This window comes from Cottoperca gobio, chromosome 15 (genome assembly GCF_900634415.1).
Source record: "Cottoperca gobio chromosome 15, fCotGob3.1, whole genome shotgun sequence".
Classification (NCBI taxonomy): domain Eukaryota; kingdom Metazoa; phylum Chordata; class Actinopteri; order Perciformes; family Bovichtidae; genus Cottoperca; species Cottoperca gobio.
In genome coordinates this window covers 12,731,335-12,753,274 of record NC_041369.1, presented here as the reverse complement: position 1 = coordinate 12,753,274, position 21,940 = coordinate 12,731,335, and the positions used below count along the sequence as shown (strand labels likewise).

The 21,940-nt window shown below is 43.9% G+C and overlaps 1 protein-coding gene across 4 annotated transcripts; it reads right to left on the bottom strand.

Moving 5' to 3' along the window:
- Window positions 1–1,059: 1,059 nt before the first annotated feature.
- On the bottom strand, window positions 1,060–21,207 carry ercc6 (excision repair cross-complementation group 6). Of its 4 annotated transcripts, none has more exons than XM_029449666.1 (22): window positions 21,132–21,207; window positions 20,329–20,534; window positions 19,957–20,185; window positions 15,517–15,637; window positions 15,284–15,398; window positions 13,278–13,986; window positions 11,703–11,834; window positions 10,896–11,054; window positions 9,811–9,946; window positions 9,416–9,586; window positions 8,958–9,134; window positions 7,371–7,487; window positions 6,733–6,828; window positions 5,703–5,921; window positions 5,065–5,175; window positions 4,529–4,648; window positions 4,202–4,296; window positions 3,563–3,708; window positions 2,824–3,426; window positions 2,545–2,713; window positions 2,370–2,448; window positions 1,060–2,268 (listed from the first exon to the last, which is right to left on the bottom strand). In XM_029449666.1, exons 2-22 carry the CDS (start codon window positions 20,522–20,524, stop codon window positions 1,816–1,818), a joined length of 4,353 nt encoding a protein of 1,450 aa, XP_029305526.1. In that variant the 5' UTR covers window positions 20,525–20,534; window positions 21,132–21,207; the 3' UTR covers window positions 1,060–1,815. The 4 variants fall into 4 exon arrangements, with proteins under 4 accessions (XP_029305526.1, XP_029305529.1, XP_029305528.1 ...); XM_029449669.1 differs by having other exon boundaries at window positions 13,278–13,983; XM_029449668.1 differs by having other exon boundaries at window positions 21,136–21,182.
- Window positions 21,208–21,940: the final 733 nt, after the last annotated feature.

The following is a 21,940-nucleotide window of genomic DNA, read 5'->3' as shown; positions in this document are numbered from 1 at the left end:
GTCCACTTTACAAGGGGTTGCGCATGTAGAGCACTCACCAGGCCAAATTTTTGATTTTGTTCACAGCAAGGGGTCCTGCGATTTATTTCGCTTCCTCAGATAAATGATCTGCTGCGGGACCCTTTCAATTAGTTTTAAAGCGCATCTGGGACGGCAGAGCGCAGACGCCATGCGTCTCTGAGGTGGAGGCAAAATGAGGCTTCGAGAAGCAGCTGAAATTTAGAAGAGGAGTGCGGGATTGGACTAAACCACATAAAGTGCAGAAAATCCCTTCTAATGGCGCGTAATTGGTTCTGTAATATCATTACAGGCGGATAATGGCCAGTTACAGGGCCCCGCGCTATTAAGGGTTTCCCTGGCGTGCAGCGTTTATGTTATTAAAGGGGGAATATAATGATATTTTAGTTATTAAATGCGCGTAATTAATTTATGCACCACTGAAAATAAAGTTGTTATTATGACCTCGGTGAGGTGCGTGGAGAAAATTGAAATCAAATAACGGTTGATAACTTTATCCCAATATTTGGTCTAGACAACTCTGACAAGAGTGTAGGCCTGAAGTGTGTGTGTGTGTGTGTGTGTGTGTGTGTGTATGTGTGCTTCCTGTCAGCGGCTTCCTCTCCCCCTCTGATGAGTGCTTAAGTGACTAAATGAAATTACACCCATCTTCGTTGGTTAAAAACAATTTTATAAGTTAAATTTAACTAGGTTTGGCAGATTTTGAGTCCCACGTTTACATGATTTAACTGCCGGACTTTATTTCAGGACCATGGTCAGCTCCACTCGCAAATAAAACTCCGTAATAGTCTTTCTGGGACAGTGATCTTAAATCATATTACATTTGGAAATATCACATTAAATAAAGATGACCATATCTACCTATATTGTGGTAAATATTGATATTTACCACAAAACTACATTTTCAGCTGAGCAACCTGTATTTAAGGGCTGATCATCATCATCACTTTAAAATGCAATTGTTTTTCACATAATTTCGGACTAATTCAATAGGTCTTCCTTCACCCCAATCCCATTCAAATAACCAAATGGGAAACAAACAACAGTTACAGAGGTTTAATCCATACAATAATTGCAAAACATCCTGCATCACAGCCTTCTATTTTTTTATAAAACATTACAGCTAAATTATTCTGCTTTTTGCAAATCTTTCCACAAATAATTGGAGGTAGTTTCCCCCCCCCCCCCCCACACTGTATTTGTACACAGTTTAAGAAAAGTCAGTCATTACAAAATCTACGATGATTTCGTCACTTTTACAAAATGACACACTCCCTTATTATATTTCATAGACACATAGTACAAAATATGGCACAAGTGAGGCTGTTAAACCAACAAAGAGAGAACAACACACATCTCTGAGTACATCCTTACTCGAGGTAATACAGTTTTAACTTTCAGACAAATACAAAACATGTGAATTCAAGTATGAACAGGACCAACAATAATATGTGAACAAACACATTTTAAACCAACTAATATTGCAAACAGATTTGTAGTGAACTGATGATGAACTGCTAATATTGATAAAGTTAATTAGCTTACCCAACAGTGGCCTACATTGTAAACTGCAAAATGACTTTGCCTATAATATGGTCCTTCCAAAACAAAACTACAATAATGTGAAATTACCCATTTTGATCGATGTATTTTTGTTAGACAGAAATCTCAATTTGACAGAATATGAGAAAAACAAATGAACTAAAAGATATTCTAGGCTTGAAAACTACAGACTCATAGCTGACAAGTACTCAAATATGCATCACAGTTCAGTCTTTCCTCCGCTTTCATCTTCACTCAGCGGAAGAGCTCCTTCAGTCTCCACAAGCCCTCCTGACCAGAACTCCTGTGAAAGTCACAGACGCTCCTGAGCAGCTCTCTGAAGACCGGCGCTTGTTTCTCAGTCAGTCTTGGTTTGAAATACTCCAGCACTTCCTGGGTGGTGGCCTGTCCGTCCACATTCGCCTGGAAGGCTATAAAGTTGCGCACATCCACCAACAGTTCGTCATGCTCAGTGGGCGGAGCAGGGGAGGAGCTTGTTCCTGGAGCTGCAGAGCCGCCGTCCTCCTCTTCTTCGGCTTCTTCTCTTTGGCTGGAGGGCAAACTGAGATGATTACGGGCTTTCATCTTGGCCAGCAGGGAGGAGGAGGAGAGTGGGGCGGGGTTTAAGTCACTTTCCAAGCCATCCCCACTGAAGTGAGCTAAAGAACCAGGCTTCTTTGGCACAGACTTCTTTACAATAGCAGCATCCTAAAAAGAGAAACGGATGAATTTACACACCATGGCATCACAAACGTAAAACAACTGCCTTAAATATACTGTTTATCTTTTGAGAATAACACTGCTGTTACCTTGCATTTGCCTGGAGTGAGGACAGATTGAACAGCAGGTGCAACTAGGAGAGAATTATTCTTTTGTCCAAACCGTTTCCTGTGAGAGCACACACGGGAAAAACTCAGATGCTTGTTTTACATGTGATTCATGGCGATCTAAACAACACCAGTGTGTCTGTGTAAGACTGTGTACCTTGCAGGTGGAGGAGGGGGTTTGTTGAAGGAGCGCCTGCACTGCTGGCGAGAGACCTTAAGCGCTTTCAGAGCATCTTTGGCCACCCTGTTGGCCTCTGCCTCCACAAGAACATAGTCAGGGTTTGAGGACTCCATGATGGTGTCATGCTGCATCACACTGTGGATACCTGAAGAAGAAAAAAAGTCAAAAAAAGAAGGAGATTATTGTTTTGCAACACTTACTAAACAAACCATGTCTGATATGGTTGATGAGGTTTGTGGAACAAAAAAAGCCTACCAGATTTTCTGAAGAGCTTTGCCAGGACGTAATCGTCGGATTGCTTCTCCGTCTCATTCTCTTCACTCTCCCCTTTCTGAAATGTTCTATTCTTCACCAAGTGAGAGATACGGTGGCCTTCAAACCGAGAATCCTTCGAGTGCTTACGCTTCTTATGCTTGTGTTTGTCTGAGTCGGCTGAGTTGCAGTGCTTCCTCTTTTCTCTGTGTTTCTGTGGGCTAGTCAGGGGAGAGCCTTTGTCTCTGTGTTGGTGAGAGCTGGATGAGTTTGAGTTTGTAACCGCAGGTTTGGCTGCATCCCATACTCTGTTATTTGGTCCTGTATGCTGTGTTTTTGCTGAAATATTTGACTCTACATGCAGGTCATTTTGCCTGGTACTTTGAGTGTCTGTCGAGCTATTTGGTTTATCCGCCAAGTTTTTACTGTACAGAGAAGCGTTTCCATCTCTTACTGCAGGAATGTTTGCTGCGGACGGTCTGCTGTCTGCACCGGTTTCATTCTGGTTAGCTGAGGAGTGTTTATGTACGTGGCTGCTATGGTTTATATTATGTGATGGTCTTGGCCTCTGAGGTTTCTTGGGTGCCTTGACATCAGAACCTGTACCTGTAATACAATTAAAACAAAACATAAATGATTCCATAATTCTAAAAAGATAAATAAAATAAATAGAAAAGATACAGATAATCTAATAATTGGACAAAACAATATTTATCTGGTAACAACAAAAAAATCTGCAGACCTGCAAATATGGCACTGGTCTCTGTTCCCTGAGCTCCATCCGGGTCAGTCAGAGTGAAGAGCTCATAGATGTCGTTAGACTTAAAAAAACGTCTTTGTTTGGGGTCCTTCAGAACGCGGTTGGTCAGAAACTGTTTGAAGATTTGCCTGAATTATAACAGATAAAAAAAAAACACAATAAGATACTTATGTGTAATTTGTTATTTTACCTCAGCAGGCAACCATGATCATCTATCACCACAGAGTAGTTTGGCTGATGGATGAGAAAATTAGTTAACCGCACTACTGTAGATATCAAAATAGAATCCCTGCCGTTCTTTCAACTTGCTTTCTGAAAGCACTTTACAGACCCAAATCAAAACAGAGCAACACTTTAGAAGTCCTACATTGGCCATTTAATAATTCAGGAAAGCGTTTCAATTACAGAGAAATGGGATAGTGCAAGTAGTAAAACATCAGTGATGTGCGCAATTAGTCATGTCATTACCAATATTCACGAATGTGAGAATTCAATGGAAAGAGAACTGGAACGCAAGACCAGGATTGTTTTTAAACCTCTTTTTAATCGAGTTCTGTGATTGAATATAATATGTACTAAGTGTTAACGGCCAAACATAAAAAGAAAAAGCTGCACTCTGACCTGTGGTAGATTTTCTCCTCGATGGTCCCTGCAGTCAGCAGTCTGTAGACTGTCACTGCCTGCGTCTGACCGATCCTCCATGCTCGCTCCCGTGCCTAACACAATACATTTTTAAAAAGGTCAATTATCTGAAAGACACAGTCAAGAGTTTTCTATACTTAAAAGTAAACAATAACAAATCGCTAGAAGCAGGAGAAGCTGGAACTGGAAATGTAGTTACATTTAAGATGCAAATAATGCATGTAAATAAGTAGAAAAATGTAAATCCCTGAGAAATAATGCAAATAGTAAATAGTTTTATTTGAAGAGTGTGTGTGTCGGTGTAACCTGTGTGTCGGTACTGGGGTTCCAGTCTGGGTCATAGATTATGACTCTGTTGGCTCCAGTCAGATTGACTCCTAGACCTCCGACTTTAGTGGTCAACAAGAAGATAAAAATGGATTTGTCCTGTAAGAAAAAATGTCAGTGATTAATAAACATCATGTTCCAATACTTTTGATAATCATATAAATAAATGACATTAGTAAATCCTTAAAACGTAGAAGACGACAATAAGTTCTCTAGTCAAATCGCTTAATGTAAACCTTGTTTTTTTTTCTTCCTACAGACAAATGCCAGACATTGCATTAGATATTAACTATTACATTTTGCCCTGCATTTGACATATTTAGAGGGTTTAATAATTATATATTATTTATAATTTTAAAGACAGAGACAAAAAGGTACATCCAGTTTGAACAACAGATTGTCATCACTTAGTGTTTCCACCTCAGGGTGAGCAGGGTCCCACTGAAACCTTTTGTCCCTCAGGACGGGATTTTCAGGGGAAACACTTAGAGCCATTAGGGATAAATAATCCTTACCTCGTTGTAGCGAGCGATAAGGGGCTGTCGGGAAGCTATTGCGGTAGTGCCATCCATTTTCAGGTACGAGTAGTTATTCTCCGTCACAAATACCTCCAAGATGTTCAACATCTGGAAAGGAGATAAAGACAGCAGAGACACAGTGAGAAAAGGAAGACGGGGAAATAAACACACAGAGGAAAAGAGGGTCTGAGGTTTGGATTATCTCTAAAAGGATTAGAGCAGATTAATATTACATGGACAGAGATACCGACAGGGAGGGTCTCAGGTTCCCTCTGAGGTATAATCTCATTGGTATTGATTGCAACAGCCTCGCTCACACACACACACGCACACTCACACACACACACTCTCTCTCTCTCTCTCTCTCTCTCTCCCTCTCACACACACACACCATTTTACAGGCACATGGGTTGTAGGTCGCCAGAAGCAAATACAGAGACAACATTTACAAGTGACATGACAATTTAAGACATAAATAATTAAATTTGACGCAGGGAAGCAATTACATGTCTTTCCTATGCGAAACTCCATGCAAAAAGTGCTACATGCAAACCATTCTCATCATATATTTTAACTGATATTATAGCAAAGTGATTGATAGGAGAATCAGAAAGTCAGAGCAACGTGTTCCTAACCTGTCTAGACTGAGAGAAGAGCAGGACTTTGTGTCCCTGCTTAAACCAGAGTCGCAGCAGGGACTCCACCACTATCAGCTTGCCTGAGCGTTTCCAATAGCCAAAGTGTTCCTCCTTAGTTAGCTGGTCGTCGGGGATTCCCCTCAAGATCCGGGGGCCGCCCGAGAAAAGGTCAGGGTGGTTACAGATCTTACGTAGCGCTATCAAACCGGAGAATACCTAAACGGCACAAAAGAAGAAAAAGGAACAAATAAACCCAGAATTGGTGGCAGGTGAAAGAAATTGTATAAAAAAGGTTGATAGATTTCACAGCATTTTACCTTTAAACAAATAAACACATTTACTTTAGTCTACAGGAATTAGTTGCATAATTTATTTACGGACAATAAAGGCCGTGTTTCTTGATGAAGGCCCAACGGCCACTGCATTACTAATGGTGGTTAATGGACAGAGTGACTACTGCATATGGTCATAAGAGCATATGTTTGTGTGTGTGTGTGTGTGTGTGTGTGTGTGTGTGTGTGTAAGGTGCGTGTGCACACACACACACACACACACACACACACACACACACACAATCTACTGCGGTCACCCCTAGCCCAACCACGTCCATTTGGTCAGTGGTGATAAATGTTCGAGGCTCTCTCTCCAGGGTCGAGCTAATGTGAGAAGACCAACTACACAGTTTCCTTAAAGAGAGCATCTTAAAGAAAACTAAAGTCAAGCTATTAGGGGTTTAACAAATTTACTTGGCAAAAAAGAATTCATTCCAATGATGCCACTTCAAGGTGTTGTTCTTAAAAGTGTACGAGAGTGCGTAAAAAATACACACAAATGCCTGTGAGCGAGAGAAGTGAACTGATATTAATCAGTTAGGAGGTTAAATAATAAATAAGGTAAGTCTTGTTCCTGGAAGTCTTCTCCTTGACCAAGAGTTTTGCTCTTCTTGTCCTTTTAACGCAGCGTGGGTCAACACAAAGTATAAAACAAAACACAGTGAACCCGCTTTAACTATAAAAGTGAGGCTTACCTGCATGTCCCCGTTAAGTATCTGGTAGACCTCTTTGGAATCTAAGAAGCTCTGATAAACCTCCCGCTGGTCGTCTGTTAATCTGCAGAACAGAACCTACACACACACACACACACACACACACACACACACACACACACACACACACACACACACACACACACACACACACACACACACACACACACACACACACACACACACACACACACACACACACACACACACACACGTGTAAAAGTGTGTAATAAGCAGTGAACATCCGCTTTAAAGCCCCTTGATGAAGTGCAGTGCGTGCTTGAGAAGAGAAATTAGAGGAAAGCAATGTGTTTTTGGAGCCACTGCTGTCCCGAGGGACTGATTTAATGAGCTGAAGTGGACTGAGGAGTCAACCAGCGTAGCCGCATGGACAGACCAGGGACCAGCCACCTTAATGAATACCTGCTCCTTTTACTTTACTGGGACTTTATTAGCTGGCTTCATCTGACAAGGGCCATGCACATTCATCAAATACTCCTTAAATGTGGCACATGCAGTCACATCCAATCAGATAAACACCTCCCCAGTTAAGAGAACCAGGCGTGAGAGGCAGTTCAATACTTAGGACAGGACAGGGTCAAATGTCTTATGATGAATACCTGTTCATTTTTGTCAGGTAAGGAGAGGTTGGCCTTGACGTCTGCCTTCATTCTTCTGAGCAGATAAGGATTTATGGTGTCCCTCAGCACGCATGCACACTTAAACGCCGTCTGGACCTGGGAAAACAACACAAACAAAACCGCTTTAAAAACAAAAGCAGGATTCAGTTCGGCGTGTCAAACCACCACCTCAACACTCACACCTGTCAAGTGTGGACGTTTCCTGAGGCATGATTGTCGTTTAGCCCCTCCTCTGCCCTCTCTCATCACCTCCCTCATGTTGCCGTCCCTCTCAGCAGCACAAGCCATTAAACATTGATCAGAGTGCTGTTGGCCTCGAGGGACGGAGCCCTCTTCTTTCATCAGTACTACTGGCCATCTCCATTGGAAACAGAGGAGGAGCTTGTAGTAGCCCCACTGCAAATGCCCTGCTACACCTCATCCAGAGTCAGTGCTAAAGGCCAGTTAGCCTTTTAAACATTAACTCGCTTGGGGTCCACAGAGGGATCAAAGACACCCTCTGCAAAGCTAGAGGGGACAATAACATGGAGGGATTTAGTGCTCAATGGAGGTCAGAGTGGAAAAGAAGAGGAGGAGGGCAGCAGATGATCCAGTGATCTCTGCACAAGCTGCTGACTGGATTCACATGAGGATGCATGCTTCAGTAATGAATCCCGCATCCACATGCCCGTCTAGCCCCACCCCATCCACATACGTTAACATACGTCTAGTTCTACACAGAGATGAATGTCAGCCGTGAGCCTGCTTTGCTGAACTGAGAATTTCGAGAAGAGGATAAGGCAGCAGAGCTTAGCCCTCTCTGACCATTTAATAACATTAATAATTAGTAAAGGTTTTTATTATCGACAGCGGAAGAAGCATCAATAGCCAGCTTAAATAATTAAATCCATACAGTCAGTGGGTTATTAACGATTGAGCACTAATGACAAAGGGCTACAATTTAGCTCACTGGCTCTCCACTTTAGCCTCTCCCTCTCTCTCTCACACACTTGGGATGTACTGAAGTTCCTTTGCATGGGCCTACATTATCCTGCACTGCACTTAATGGCTTTGTTGCTCCACTATCTCTCCTTCTGACTTGCTTCTATCTAGCTCTCCAAAATTCTGCCTACACGCATGTGAGTAGTGTTGTCAAGTGACACTTCGGCCCTTCATCGCTCCCTCCCAATGCTACGGTTATAGGTTTATTTATAGGGTTGCTGGATAATTGATTTCTTCATGTATAAATCTTATGCATCATTTTTTTTCTCTTTCCATTAACTTTGGTCCAAAAAAAGGGCTTTACGGCTTTTTGTGTGTTTAAAAACAAAAAGTTATTTTGTTAAACTTACTTTTAAATGAAAACGGTCAATTTAAATCAAATTGTAAAATCCAAAATAGAAGATAAAGCACAATGACGTCCTCATGCTCAGACTTTACACCTGGGTTCCGCTTTGCTTTTATCTTCTAAAAAGTTGTTACACGTCTGAAATGGGGTGACATTTCTTTGTTAAAAAATAAAAAAGGAAGAATTAAGGAGCAGAATTTAAACAAATATTGATGGTGCATTTATGTGTGTCCCAGTACCTGTACAGGTGAGGCATTGCTGTATCCTCCCATGGTGATCGGCACAGAGAACTGCTCCATGAAGACCGACAATGACCCCAGTTTGCCGGGGAAGACAAAGTCAAACAGAGACCACAGCTCCTTCAAATTGTTCTGCATGGGAGAGCCTGACAGGATGAACCTGTGGGGAGTGCGGAACTAGGGAAGGAGAGGGAAGAGAGAATGCATGTTATATATTCCTGAAGATCGATGTGATGAGCATATTTGATGTCGCTGCACAAGCATGAATGGAAGTTAATAGCTTATTCTATAAGGTAAGAACGTGGAGAGGGAGAATCTAGATCACCGACGCAAATGAAAAAGGCATTTATTACTTTTTCAACTCAACAAAATTAAAAAGTAAAAGCTCTTACTACTGTATGGATGCTTCACATGTTGTGGTTAAAATGTGTGTGTTCATGAATGTGTCTGAACAATACCTGTTTGCAGGCAGTAGTAACTCCGGCATTTGGATTCCTGATCTTATGGCCCTCATCCAGTATAATGTAGTGCCAATCAAAGCGCTGTAAGGTTTCTTGCAAATTCCTCACAGCTGAATATGAGGTTATCAGAATACCATGACATGATGCTATCTCTGGAATGAGCTTTTCCTGCAACAGAGAAGAAGAAAAAAAACCACAGTTAGTACAGGAGTGTCGAAGTAGGGCATGTACTTTAATATGTTTTGAGAAGAGAGGTGAAGAGGGGAGAAGGTTAGGAGATAATGCTGCATAAACAGACCTCTAGTGCCCCCCAGAGGAAAAAAAGACCCTGTAGAAAACTTTCAAACTAAATTATGAATATGAAAATCAATCACACAGGAACACACAATTACCTTGTTGCTGGTGAACGAGCCCGTTTCATGCAGAACAGCCACTCTGAAAGGAGGCCACCAGGTGTGAAACTCCTTCACCCATTGGTGCATAACTGTAGCTGGGCACACGATGACCGTCGGACCCAGACCTTCATACCTACAACCAAACACACCGTAAAGAGATGTTTAATCGCAAAGCTGCGATTAAGATGGGTAACAAGGGAACTTAGGGTTCATTTAACTTTGGATAACCTCAGCAAATTTCATTTGGAAATTACAGTCATCATTCCTATACCAATTTATAGAAAATAAAAGGCTTTTTACCAATAAGTAAAAATGTGCTTTGCTTGCATACAACGTGTGATGCTTTCAGGCATAAGGGAATTACAGGAAGCTGCAGGTAAAATAATGCAGCAGAATGATCTTACTACAAAAGTCTACCGCCACTGCTCCATACAGTCTACCAAGGTGCATGGACACACATCAGCTCCTCTGTGAAGATATACAAGATCTATGTCTCTCTCACACACAGACACACACACACTAATGGGCTGCTATGAACCTCTGCCTGGTGGAAGCTATTGATACTTGGCCATAATTGAGTTTGCAAGCAATCAATTTGTGGGCGTCTATAGTAGACAGAGTATTGACCATCAGGGAAGCTCCACCTCCTAAACGCATGAGTGTCGTTTGTGCAGTAAAACCAGATTATCTCCACCACTGTGTCATGTTCTCCATGGTTATTTTGTCGCCCCACAGCTGCTCCACCCCCAGGTCATGAGTCCAAAATTAATTTGAAGTGTTCACTCAACTCTCTCTCTCTCACACTCACACACACACACACACACACACACACACACACACACACACACACACACACACACACACACACACACACACACACACACACACACACACACACACACACTGTCAGTGTTTTCTCTGATGTCTGCAGTAAGAAAGTGAAGAGTCTGATAATTGAAACATGTTTAATAATTCAGATGAACACTCTCAAGCAAAAATCCCTCTAATCAAATATTCATACCATACAGACACACAGTCTCTGGCCACAGTTTGTATGTGTGTGTGTGCGTGTGTGTGTGTACCTGTAGTTGGATCCTCTGGTCCTCAGTTTACTGTAGCTCAGTCCAGCCAGAAAGCAGATGACCTCGATGGTTTTACCCAATCCCATCTCGTCTCCCAGGATGCCGCCTGCCTGCTGACAGTGGAGTTCCCACATCCACCGCACACCTGTCTGCTGGTACCTGACAATGTGATATACACGTGTGCATCAACTTTGATCACCTGTGCATGACAACAAGTATGGATATCCAAGTGCACACACGACTGGATGGCCTGGTAATCACACTGTATTTCAACTGAAATCAGAGTGTCAGAACAAATGACCCAAACCTACCAGCTAAAGGAATGATGTACTTGTAAAAGTCAATTTTCTTAAAGTGATTAATATAGCACTATATTTGTATTAAATCCATGCAAAAAAGCATTTGCAGTAAGTTGGGATAAATGTGTTTTTGGAATGAGAAGTTGGATTGGCGAACTTATCCTTATCAACTAAACTAAAAGTTGTCACAATTCTTCTTAAAAGTGTTTTAAACCAACAGATTGACACAATGACTTACCAATGAATGCTAGTGACCTTTAGTAGGAGTGCATAAATCAAGTTTATGGTGTCTTGATCAAATAATAAAATCTTTGGTTGATCTTTACAATTTCAGGACAAAGGTGAGAAGCAAAGGGTGTGTTGCACACCGAGACACCGTACACAGCTGTAAAACAATATGTGTATAAAATATTTATTAGTCATGTTCACTTCCTTAGATGACATAAACATTTGGAACCAACTACGTTCCATATTTGAGATGACCCTCAACGTGTCAAAATCAACTTACTTGTAAAGTCTTTTCCAGATTAAACCAGGCACTTTGAAGCCTTCGTCAAATTCTTCATCACTGTCATCTGTAAGCTCCTCTCCTCTTTCTCTCTTCTCCTCCCTTTTTCGAATACGTTGTCGCCTCCATCTCCTATGAGAGAGAATGAGTACATAATAATGAAGCACATCTAGTAGTAAAAAGCAAGCCGTCAGTCAATATTAGTGGGCAGGCAACTAGCGGAGCTGGAAGTCAAAGACCTCCTTCATCTTTAAACTGACATTGTTTGCTGTCAATTTCTTCAGTGTTGCTTGAATTTTAAGTCTAAACTTCTCGTGTTTGATAATGTGTTATACATCCAAAGTTAAAACTATTTGGTAATCAAGGTCAAAAAAAGAGACATTTCCAATTAATTCAGTTTCATGTTGAATGTCTCTGTCGATAGGCATTAGCCCGGTGAGTAGTGACCTGTCCAGGGTGTACCCTGCCACCCTATGCATACTGGGTAAGCAGATATAGTGAATGAATGAATGGCTGGATGTTCCACTTGCACTCAGTCATTTATTTTAAGACTTGCCTACACAGGTGTAGGGATAGTAAATGTTTTGAGTTGTAGGTATTTCCCTTGAGTGGTGCAACATACACAGCAAAAAGGGAAATGTAAAGGAGAACAGTTTTAATGGTGCAGGAGAGAGGGCAGTTAGAGGCACAGTCGTCGCGCAGCAAATGAAGATTGATACAGACAATTAGTAGTACGAGTTCCCCAGAAAGGTGTGAGGTGGAGAGGATAAGAATCCATCTTCATTTGGGCCTGGTCCTGTCACCCTGCCACAAAACTGTTCCTTTAGCTGGGCCTGAGAGACCACACTCTCTAATTAAGTCAAAACTAAGCATTGGTTCAGTTAATTACACTTTTCTGCCCCCACTCCACCCCCCAAGCAACTACAAATACCGCCCGCTCTAATAATATCATTCCTCATATAAGCTAGCCTCACCATCCATGCCGTGTCTATGCTGTTGAATTGACATTCAATCACTGTAGTGTAGAAAAAGGACACATGCCAACACAATTTATTTGGCAGCTATAAATATGAAATCTCATTAGGGCTGCTCTTCCATTAATTTGAGCATTAGAGTGAGTGAGTGTATAAAACCATGTGCAGGAGGATAATTAGGCCAGTGTGAGAGCAGAGAGAGAAGAAGAGCACGGAGTGAATTTGCTTAGTCAAGAAACAGCTGCCAATCTCATCTGGGATTAACTCTCCTTCTGCACTATGGAGCAAGCAGAAAGCAACTGCTTTTCTCCTTAACTAAAGGGAATAACAATAGCACATTTGTACCACTGCCATTGCAAATGTGATGCAAAGTTAAAGGCTCAATCTGGTGTTTGTTGAGCATGTCATTTACAGTCGCAGATGTATGTATGCATTCTCTTTAGAGGAAGGCTTGTTTATGAAAACTTTTCGCACCTTTGCATCCAAACATAAACGCCAAGAAGCAATCTGCTGTTCACAAACTGTAAACAAATTACAAAACTGGGGGCCAAAATAATCCATTTTTTTACACAACTTTATAGCAGCAAGTATATGGTCATACCTTATTCGCTGTCTGTAGCACTCCATATCGCCATCATCTTTGTTTTGTTTGTCTTTACCCTTCGCATCCTCCTCTTCATCTGAACTATCGGGGTAGTATTCTTCGTCACTCTTCTCTTTTTTCTTTACTTTCTTCCTCCCTTTCCCTTCACTTTTTTTCTTGTATGCTTTCAACTCATATTCTTCTTCATCATCCTCCCCAAAGCCCTCCTCCCTGGCTTCTCTCTCCTCTTGGTCAGGATCTATGCCTTCATCACTGGGCAGGTACTCTGACCCCTCGCTGTCCGTCTCCTCTCCCTCAGTGCGACGCTTCCTCCTTGGTTTAGGGAGCTGTGACTCAGCCTTAGGCCGAGCCTTAGGATGGGCCTTCAGAGCCGTTATCTGGAGCTTTTCTATGCGCTGCTTCATTTTTTTGTCCTTGGAAGAGGAAACAACTCTGTTGGTTTTTCCCCTGACCCCATCAGGACCGGAGCTCCTCTTCTTCTTTAGAAGAGGAACTCTCTTCCTCTCAGTAGCTATCTTGGCCTGGTCCGCCAAGTACAGGTCAAAGGCAGAGTTCTCTGCAAGCATCACTTTTCGAGGCTCCTTTTTTTCCTCCTTCTGCGGGATTCGTGTTCCAAAAGGAGTCATGTGACCTGTGCGGATAAGCTCTTCCCATTCTGTCTCCTGAGCGGGCATGAGCATGCTGCCCAGTGTGGATGGCCCGGCTTCTGGTACAACACACACATCAGGCAGGGTTAGATAAAGAACTGTTGAGAATCCGTTCTTAAAAGTTACTCCTGTGGAGTTTTTTTTAACCACTAGTAACATAATGGAGGAATGTTTTGATTAGAAGGTCCCCGTTTTGCAAGCAGTTTTTAATTTCTTTTTTTTTTTTTTTTTTTTTGTGGTCTGTAAGGAAGGAAATGCATTGAACACACTTGTTAGGCCTCGAGAATGTACACACAATACATGCAAAAGATAACAATTTTGTTTACAAGAAAACTCCACAGTGCACCTTTATGTGTGCAGCTATATTATATATATGTTTGTTAAAGCTGATTAGTAAACAAACTAATTCACTTGAATTCAGTTTTTTTGGAGAGAAAGTTAAATCAGCATTGAATCACATTTGGCTGCAACAACACTCTTTTTAGGTTGCAACTTTCAAATATGCATGTCTAATATCCATAACCCTCTGTGATGTCGCGGTGGTTTCTATATGGTTCATGTTCAGCTCTTCCAAAAAATGTAAAAATGTTTATTTAAAAGATAATTGGTTATGTATAAGACATCATCCATCAAAGTGTTGGTATAATATATCAGTACAGTAGCAAATTAATGCAGCTCTGTGTCCTTTTTCAGAGAAGATTAAAAAATATCTCATGACAGCTTTGGAAGGGTTCGGTGTTGTACATCACAATTCTTTCGGATTTTCACAATTGATGTATTGGTTTTCACTTCCGACATACCAATTAAACTGGAGCAAGCAGATCTCAAAGGCTATTGCAAAACATACATGGCAACGTATCAACTGGAGTAAAAGCATTTCAACACTAAAACTGAATCCAGGTATCATAAGGAAAACACCAGGGGAGAGTTCAATGTGGACTTTGACTTATATTTTAGTGGGTGTGTCCGGGTGATAGCCACGGAAGATGTAACATATGTGAACATCCACAGCCATCACTGCACAGTACAGTGTATTTTTAACCACCCAATATTTATTCAAGCCTTTGCTACCAATCTCCTCTGACAATTCCTTAAAACGAGGAATGCCACAGAATAGCCTTCTTGGCCACCATAACTGCAAATGGTATTAATGCTTTGCATTGTTTCCATTGCTGCTTTGTTTTGTTACACTTTGGGCAGAGCTGACCCTGGTTTTACATTATCTATAGAAAGCAGGGAATCAGCACTTATTTTGCCTTATGTAACTCGGCACTGATTCCCCTCGTTAATTGGTGGAGAATGCTTTTAGTAAATACATTGAAAAGGAATCACAGGTAAAAAAAATAAACATCTCACCTTCCTTGTCATCATCCTCAGCCAAAAGCTCAGCTTCCACCCTTTCGGCGTCCTCTCCTCCCAGAATGGCCTGAAGTCGCTTCTGTTTGGCTTTGACTTTCTTCAGCTGTTTCTCCTGAATAAAAAAGGTGTTTTCATCATCATGACAGTCACTATCAATATTATGTTAGTGTTATGTTAACATGTAAATCATACTATTTAAATTTAAGGGCTTGTCATATTTAATATTTTACCTTATTTTCTTTCTGTCGTTTGACAGATTCAATCTTCCTACTGATATCTTTGCTGGAGGTGGCATAGGGAGACAGCTGCTCGATAATCTTGTTGATTTGTTTCAGAGATGCTGTGACGGACCTGAAATGCACACCATTAAAAGCCCCTTAAAGATGTGTTGTTATTTCTGAATCAAAAAGACATATGTGAAGATAATAGAGACATTTAAGGCACTTGCTATTAAATAAGAACAGAGTTCCATTCGTTCGGTTGCTTTTATTATAAATAATATCAGCGTGAAATGACAATAATCAAACACGTACTATACAGGCTGAAACACAGACGTGTTTACAGTTCAATCTGGTTCCGGGTTCCGGTCGTGCATGCGCCAATACAAGGGACCGTCCATTTATGCAATCCGTATAGTACAATGTTCTCTATCTCCCTCCGAGTCTTTATTAAGCCAACGGGTAAAGGCTGAAAAACTTGAAGTTCAATAAATATGAACGAACGTCTATCGAACTCATTGTATGACTAGCCCATGGAATAGTCCTTGTGCCAGGTAGGCATGCTGGTCGCCCTGGTGGATCGGCGTTGACCCATCGCTGGTGCTGGTGGTCTCATGTCGGGCTCGGTGGGGGTGGGGCTCTTAGGGTCCCAAGGGCCGGTGGTGGCGTCTGGTGGGTCGTGTGCGTCGGCGTGCCTCGTACTGCTGCTGCTGGCGTGACTGATGCAGGCAGTGCATTACGCTGGGGTGTGCTCACTGATGTCAGTATCGACGGTGATGTGGGCCCCGCTTGCTTTGCAGGTGTCACAGGATCAATATCGTGGTCAGGTAACTGTGGTGTCACGACGGGTGGTGTCATGACGGGTGCCGGCACAATGATGCGGGTTGCTAGGTCGTCATAGATCGATCGGGGTGACGGCTGGTCGTTACGGACTGGGGTGAACATGCGCAGGAATTTCCTGTTCCGAAGAGTGACTCTGCCCGATCCGTCGATCCTGATCGCGTATTGGTCGTGTTGCCGTACTTCCACGACACTGCCAGTCCTATCCCATTTGTTGGGGTGGGGTCCTGTCTGGTTCTGTACGTGGACTAAGTCCCCTACCGCAAGTGGCGGAAGGCATTTAGTGTGCTCCGCCCAGGTTTTGTGTCAGGGTCTGGCATGTTACGATATTGTAATCTCGCTCTCTGCACAGCGTCAGTGTCAAGTTCTCCCTTCGGGCCGGTGTTGTCAGTGATGAGTCAGTTTCATCGTCTTCACAGCAATCTCCGCGCGACAGTTGCTGTGGGGGAAAACCACCGATGATAGGCGGTGGTGAACGGCCCATCTGTGGAGGAACGACCTGGTCTTGGTGGAAATTAACTCGGGTCCCCCGTCTGATGCGAGCTCTTCTGGCGTCCCGTACGTCACGAAGACGTGGCGCAAGTGGTTTGTAAGGCCAGTGGCGCCACCTGTCGACGTCGATATGATCGGCCAGTTCAAGTATCGGTCCACCGTCACGAGGTAATGTACACCCCTGTGTAAGAAGAAGTCTGAGCACACTGCCTGAAATGGGTAAACGACCGGGACAGGTGGGGTAGGTGGAGCTCCAGGCTGGGATGGTACCATCTGGTGGCAGTGTTCTCAAAGTGGCGCTGATTTCAGCCGACATACCTGGCCAGAACACAGAGGATTCTGCGCGGGCGGTCATCATCGATATACCCTGGTGGGCGCTCAACACCTCGCCGCGGAGTGAGGGTGGTATGACTGGCCGACCGGCCTACGTGACATGGCATCTGCTGCTTTGTTATTCATGCCCGGGATATGAATGACGCGGAAGCGATAACGTAAGGTCTTCTCCTTGAGGTTCCTGAGGCGGGGGTTGGGTATATCGTCAAGCGCTCTGTCCGCAAGGAGTTTCAGCAGTGGCTTGTGGTCCACTGCTACGATCAAGTTCTCGCAGCCCAGCACAAAGTAGCGCGCCTTGTCCAAGGCGTCCGCGACGGCGAGAGCCTCGCCGTCCATAGGCGCGTATCTGGATTCTGCTGCGTGTGAGAATCTGCTGCCGACCATGGTTATCTTCCATCCATCGGTGCAGCAGAAGGGCCTGAGTGGCGTGCATCGGCAGTGCTTTTGAAACAACTAGAATCCAATGCCCTCCTTTGACCAGTCCGTGGCGATGCATGTCGGCTTGGTCTTGTCAAAGATGTGGACGCCATGCTCGATTTCTTGAACGATCACATCCTTTGACTCGCGGAATATGTTCTCTAACTCCGGGGACCACTCGAAGCGTTCTCCGCTCTTGAGGAGATTCCGGAATGGCTGCATTCGTTTGGTCATACTGAAAGCATAGGCCACTTGGTTTACCAGCCCGAACCACGATCTAACGTCAGTGATGCTACGCGGTTGCGGGAAATCATAGATCGCTTCTAGGTAGCGGCTGCACGGTCGCACGTCAGTCATGGTGATCGTGAAACCCGCAAATTCCACTGAAGGCGCACTGAAGACGAACTTCTCCGGGTTGAGGATGATTCCATTCCGGCCGCATATATCCAGCCATTGAACCACTTGGAAGTAGCTCTCCTCGATCGTATCTGACCATAGTAGCATGTCGACCACGCACTTGGTCTTGTTACCAACGTCCGCGACGATCTCATCATATCGCCGTGAGTAACCATCCCCCGATGTTATGTACCCTTGTGGGGCCGATAGGTACCGGTAGCACCCCCACGGAGTGATGAATGTCGTCTTGTGGCGGTCGTCCTCCTGTAGTGGAACGCTGTGGTAACCGTTCCATGCGTCGAACACTGTTTTGTGCTTCCTGTTGGGTACACGTCTCGCCTGGTGGAACGGGGATTGGGTGTGATGAGTCTCACAGAATGCATGCTTTTTCAAAGCCTGGAAGTCGACAGTGCGTCGCGGCTTGCCGTTCTTTTTTGCGCAGATCACCATGCTGTCACCGGCGTGCCAACAGGTACTTCCTCCAACACACTGAGACGAACGTCCTGGTCGAGGCCTGCTTTTACCTCGTCTTGCCAGTGTATGGCCACAGGGATGAGAGTGTGATAGGCAACCGGCGTCGCATCCTCATCGAGCATAAGACGTAGCAGCAGGCCCGTAATTCTTGGTAGGGGCTGGTGTGGGCACGTGTTGAATGTGTGGCAGTCACACAATTCCGAGGTCGCCAGGTTCCCTTCCCCGAGTGTGGGGAATTTGTCCGAGATCATGCCCAGGTCCACACAGGCTGCACGGGAGAGGAATATGTGGTCCAACGTGTCCGTCACATATGCGATTTGGAGAGTCTCTAACCTCCGGGCGAGTCTCTAACTATGTGAATCTACGGTGAATCTGACCACTGCGGCTCCGAGAATACGAATTCCCTTGTTATTTGCAGCCCTCGTGGTCATGGACACGGGTATGAGGTCCTCCGCATTCAGGCCCATTCGTTGGCGACTTTAATACCGATCAGACAGCTTTGGCACCCTGTGTCGGCCATTGCAGGCAGGGACACCGCGCGGGTGCGTTTCTGAAGATCAAAACCCAGAGCTTTATAATCTTTGCGCTAGTTTGTGAGCGTGAGGTTGACATACGGCTGCGGGCTGGACTTCCATTTCATCCACTTATCGCACATATCATCGTACAGGTGGTGAGCGAGGGGGAGTGTCCGCAACCCGTCATCTGCACTGGCCATGGTGACCGTGCATAACTCAACGAAGGCTGCCGTTTGCTCATCGTACACCCCGTCGGTTTCCCCAGACAGGGACCTAGTCGGTCGGCCACCCCGGCACGCCTTACCATACCCGGGGCACTCTGTGTGTCTGGCGCGCCACTGAGGCGTCTTGCCGTGGCCCACTTCACCGCAGTATATGCATACTCCTTCGGGCTCACCAGCTTGGCTCCTCCCCTGTTGCGGATGTCCTGCTGTTTCCCCCGCCGATATGAACTGCTGATTGCATCCGCGCCCTTGCGGGTCGATCCTCCTCAGCCCTGACGATCTCCGTTCGACTGTGTCAAGTTGTTTAGGTGTTTGATTATAAATAAGAACAGAGTTCCATTCATTCGGTTGCTTTTATTATAAATAATATCAGAGTGAAATGACAATAATCAAACACGTGCTATACAGGCTGAAACACAGACGTGTTTACAGTTCAATCTGGTTCCCGGTTGCGGTCGCGCAAGCGCCAATACAAGGGACCGTCCATTTATGCAATCAGGTACAGTTTCAGGTGGCAAGTGAGGAAAATACTTAATTTCAGACCCCGTTTTAAAAGGCAATAGAAAAACACATATCTCTGTACAATCTTAATATTTCATCAAGCACAAAATTGTATGATATCAGTACAAATGACAAAGATTTAGATTATAGGAGTTTGACAGAAACACTTCAATCGAACATAAACATGGTGCCAAGAGGAAAACTCAGCAATAACATGAGATGGTGAACCAAGAGATGGTTTTAACGTCATTGTCCTTTACCTGACATCATCGAGCACAGAGTGGTATTCCTTCTCAGCCTCAGCTTTAGCAGCGGCCTGACTAGCCTCCTGGATTGCCTCGTCGACTTGTTGCAGGACACCTTGCTCAAGGACGTCATGGTCATACACAGCCACACCAAGGCCCTGGAGTTCATCGGCTCCAGAACTGGCAGATGCCGCTTGGATACGCTGCCTGTCGATCTGCAGCAAGGCTCCAGACCTCTTACCACCTGTACCACACCACAGATGACAATACAAGGAAGCATGAGATAGCCAGGAATAACTCTTTGAGTTTATAATGAATCAGTTTGACAGTTCAAAGCTATTCATTCATTCCCTACTCTTTTCTGGTGCAATTAGGTGCTTAACTCACCGCTGTTGCCCTCCCCAGGCCCAGTGTTGGCAGGATAGGCTGAAGCAGCCTCGGAGCCATGACTGTTTTCAGGGAAAGAGCATTCTGCTGAGCCCCCTGTAGCTCCATCCTCCTCGGTCCCTCCCGGGGTAAGGGCAGCACTAGCAGGGCTGGAGAGAGAAGAGGGCACCTGGTCCTCCGAACCGTCTACAGGCATAGTGATGCAGCTGCAAACAGAGTCAGTCAAGAGTGTCATTCAGATGTCAAACAGATGGTGCTATGTCTCTTCTAAGCCCTGGCTTTGCTTTAATACAATATATAAACCAAACTCAATATCAGTTATTGTGGGTTACCTTAATCTTGCGTCAATAAATGTCACGTTAACTTAATTAACAAGGTAACGATAATTAACGGTAGCTTTCTCTTATTTAACATCAACGGGTAACTGACTTTAAGCTAATTGCCATGTGAACGAATAACGTAAGCCTAGAGAGGTGAACATACATATGTCTACTAACGTTAACACGTTATCTACTCTAGCCAAGGAATATACTATAAGAAGTTAGGTAACAGTTACAACGTTATAACATTCACGTATAGTTGAGTTAGAAACAGTTATCACAGCTGCCCATTGTTTACGTGGCTAGCCTAGCCTGCTAAGCTAACAGTGTTGACTAATCCATCATCAGCTGTATTGGCGACAATCAGCAAGCCGGTTTGAATTAAGACTACGAACTAATGCAGGCAGTTAGCTACGCTATTAGTGGTGTCCAGTTGGGTACATTAAACTGAGCGTCGAAGCGGCAATGACATAAATTACGTACAAACCCTACAGTTAAACAACATCACTGGCTTTAAATATCATGTTGCTGGTTGCTAGTCAAGCACCCTGTCTTCCGGTGCCAGAGAAGGCATTGTACGCTCTGTTCAATGTAGTTGTACAGCGCCCTCTGCTGGTGCACAGCTGCACAGGGCGGTAGCCCTCTAGATGGCGCCACGAAACCACTGATTTTAAAGAATCACTGAACCACCCCGAGACCATTGAAAATGTTCTGCACCACATTTTGACATGTAACCCATTGTGTTTGTGTTTTGCATAATAAGCTTTAGAAGCAGTCAGATGTAGCATATGTCTTGAATAGGGAGCAAGAGAGGTTTTTTTGAGTCGCAATCAGCCAGTACTTATAAGTCACTTCAAACCTAAAAGCGTCTATTCCTCTGCAAAGCATCAATTCTTTTTAAATGGAGTTTCTTTCAAACATTTGGAAATCCTTCACTTCATGGATGCCACAAACGTGAGCAGTGCCAAGTTATTGCATCTCAGAGGAAGTTTGTTTCCAGTATCTTGCAACAATATACAAAGGACTTAATTAAAATATCTTCTCTGCCGTGCCTGAGCAAAGGCCAGCAATATTCCCAAACAGTGTTATTTGTGTAAACAGACATATCTATATAAGGATAGATATTGCTGTCACCCTTGGCTCAGAAAGTGCAGGAAGATGGAGACACTGGTCCATTTTATTTGCTTAACTAGTCAATGTGGGTCACCTTCAGTGGAACCTCTCCAGAGACACTGGAGGGGATTTGAATTTAAAAAGTACTGAACTAAAAGGAAAGTGTGTCACAGTAAAAA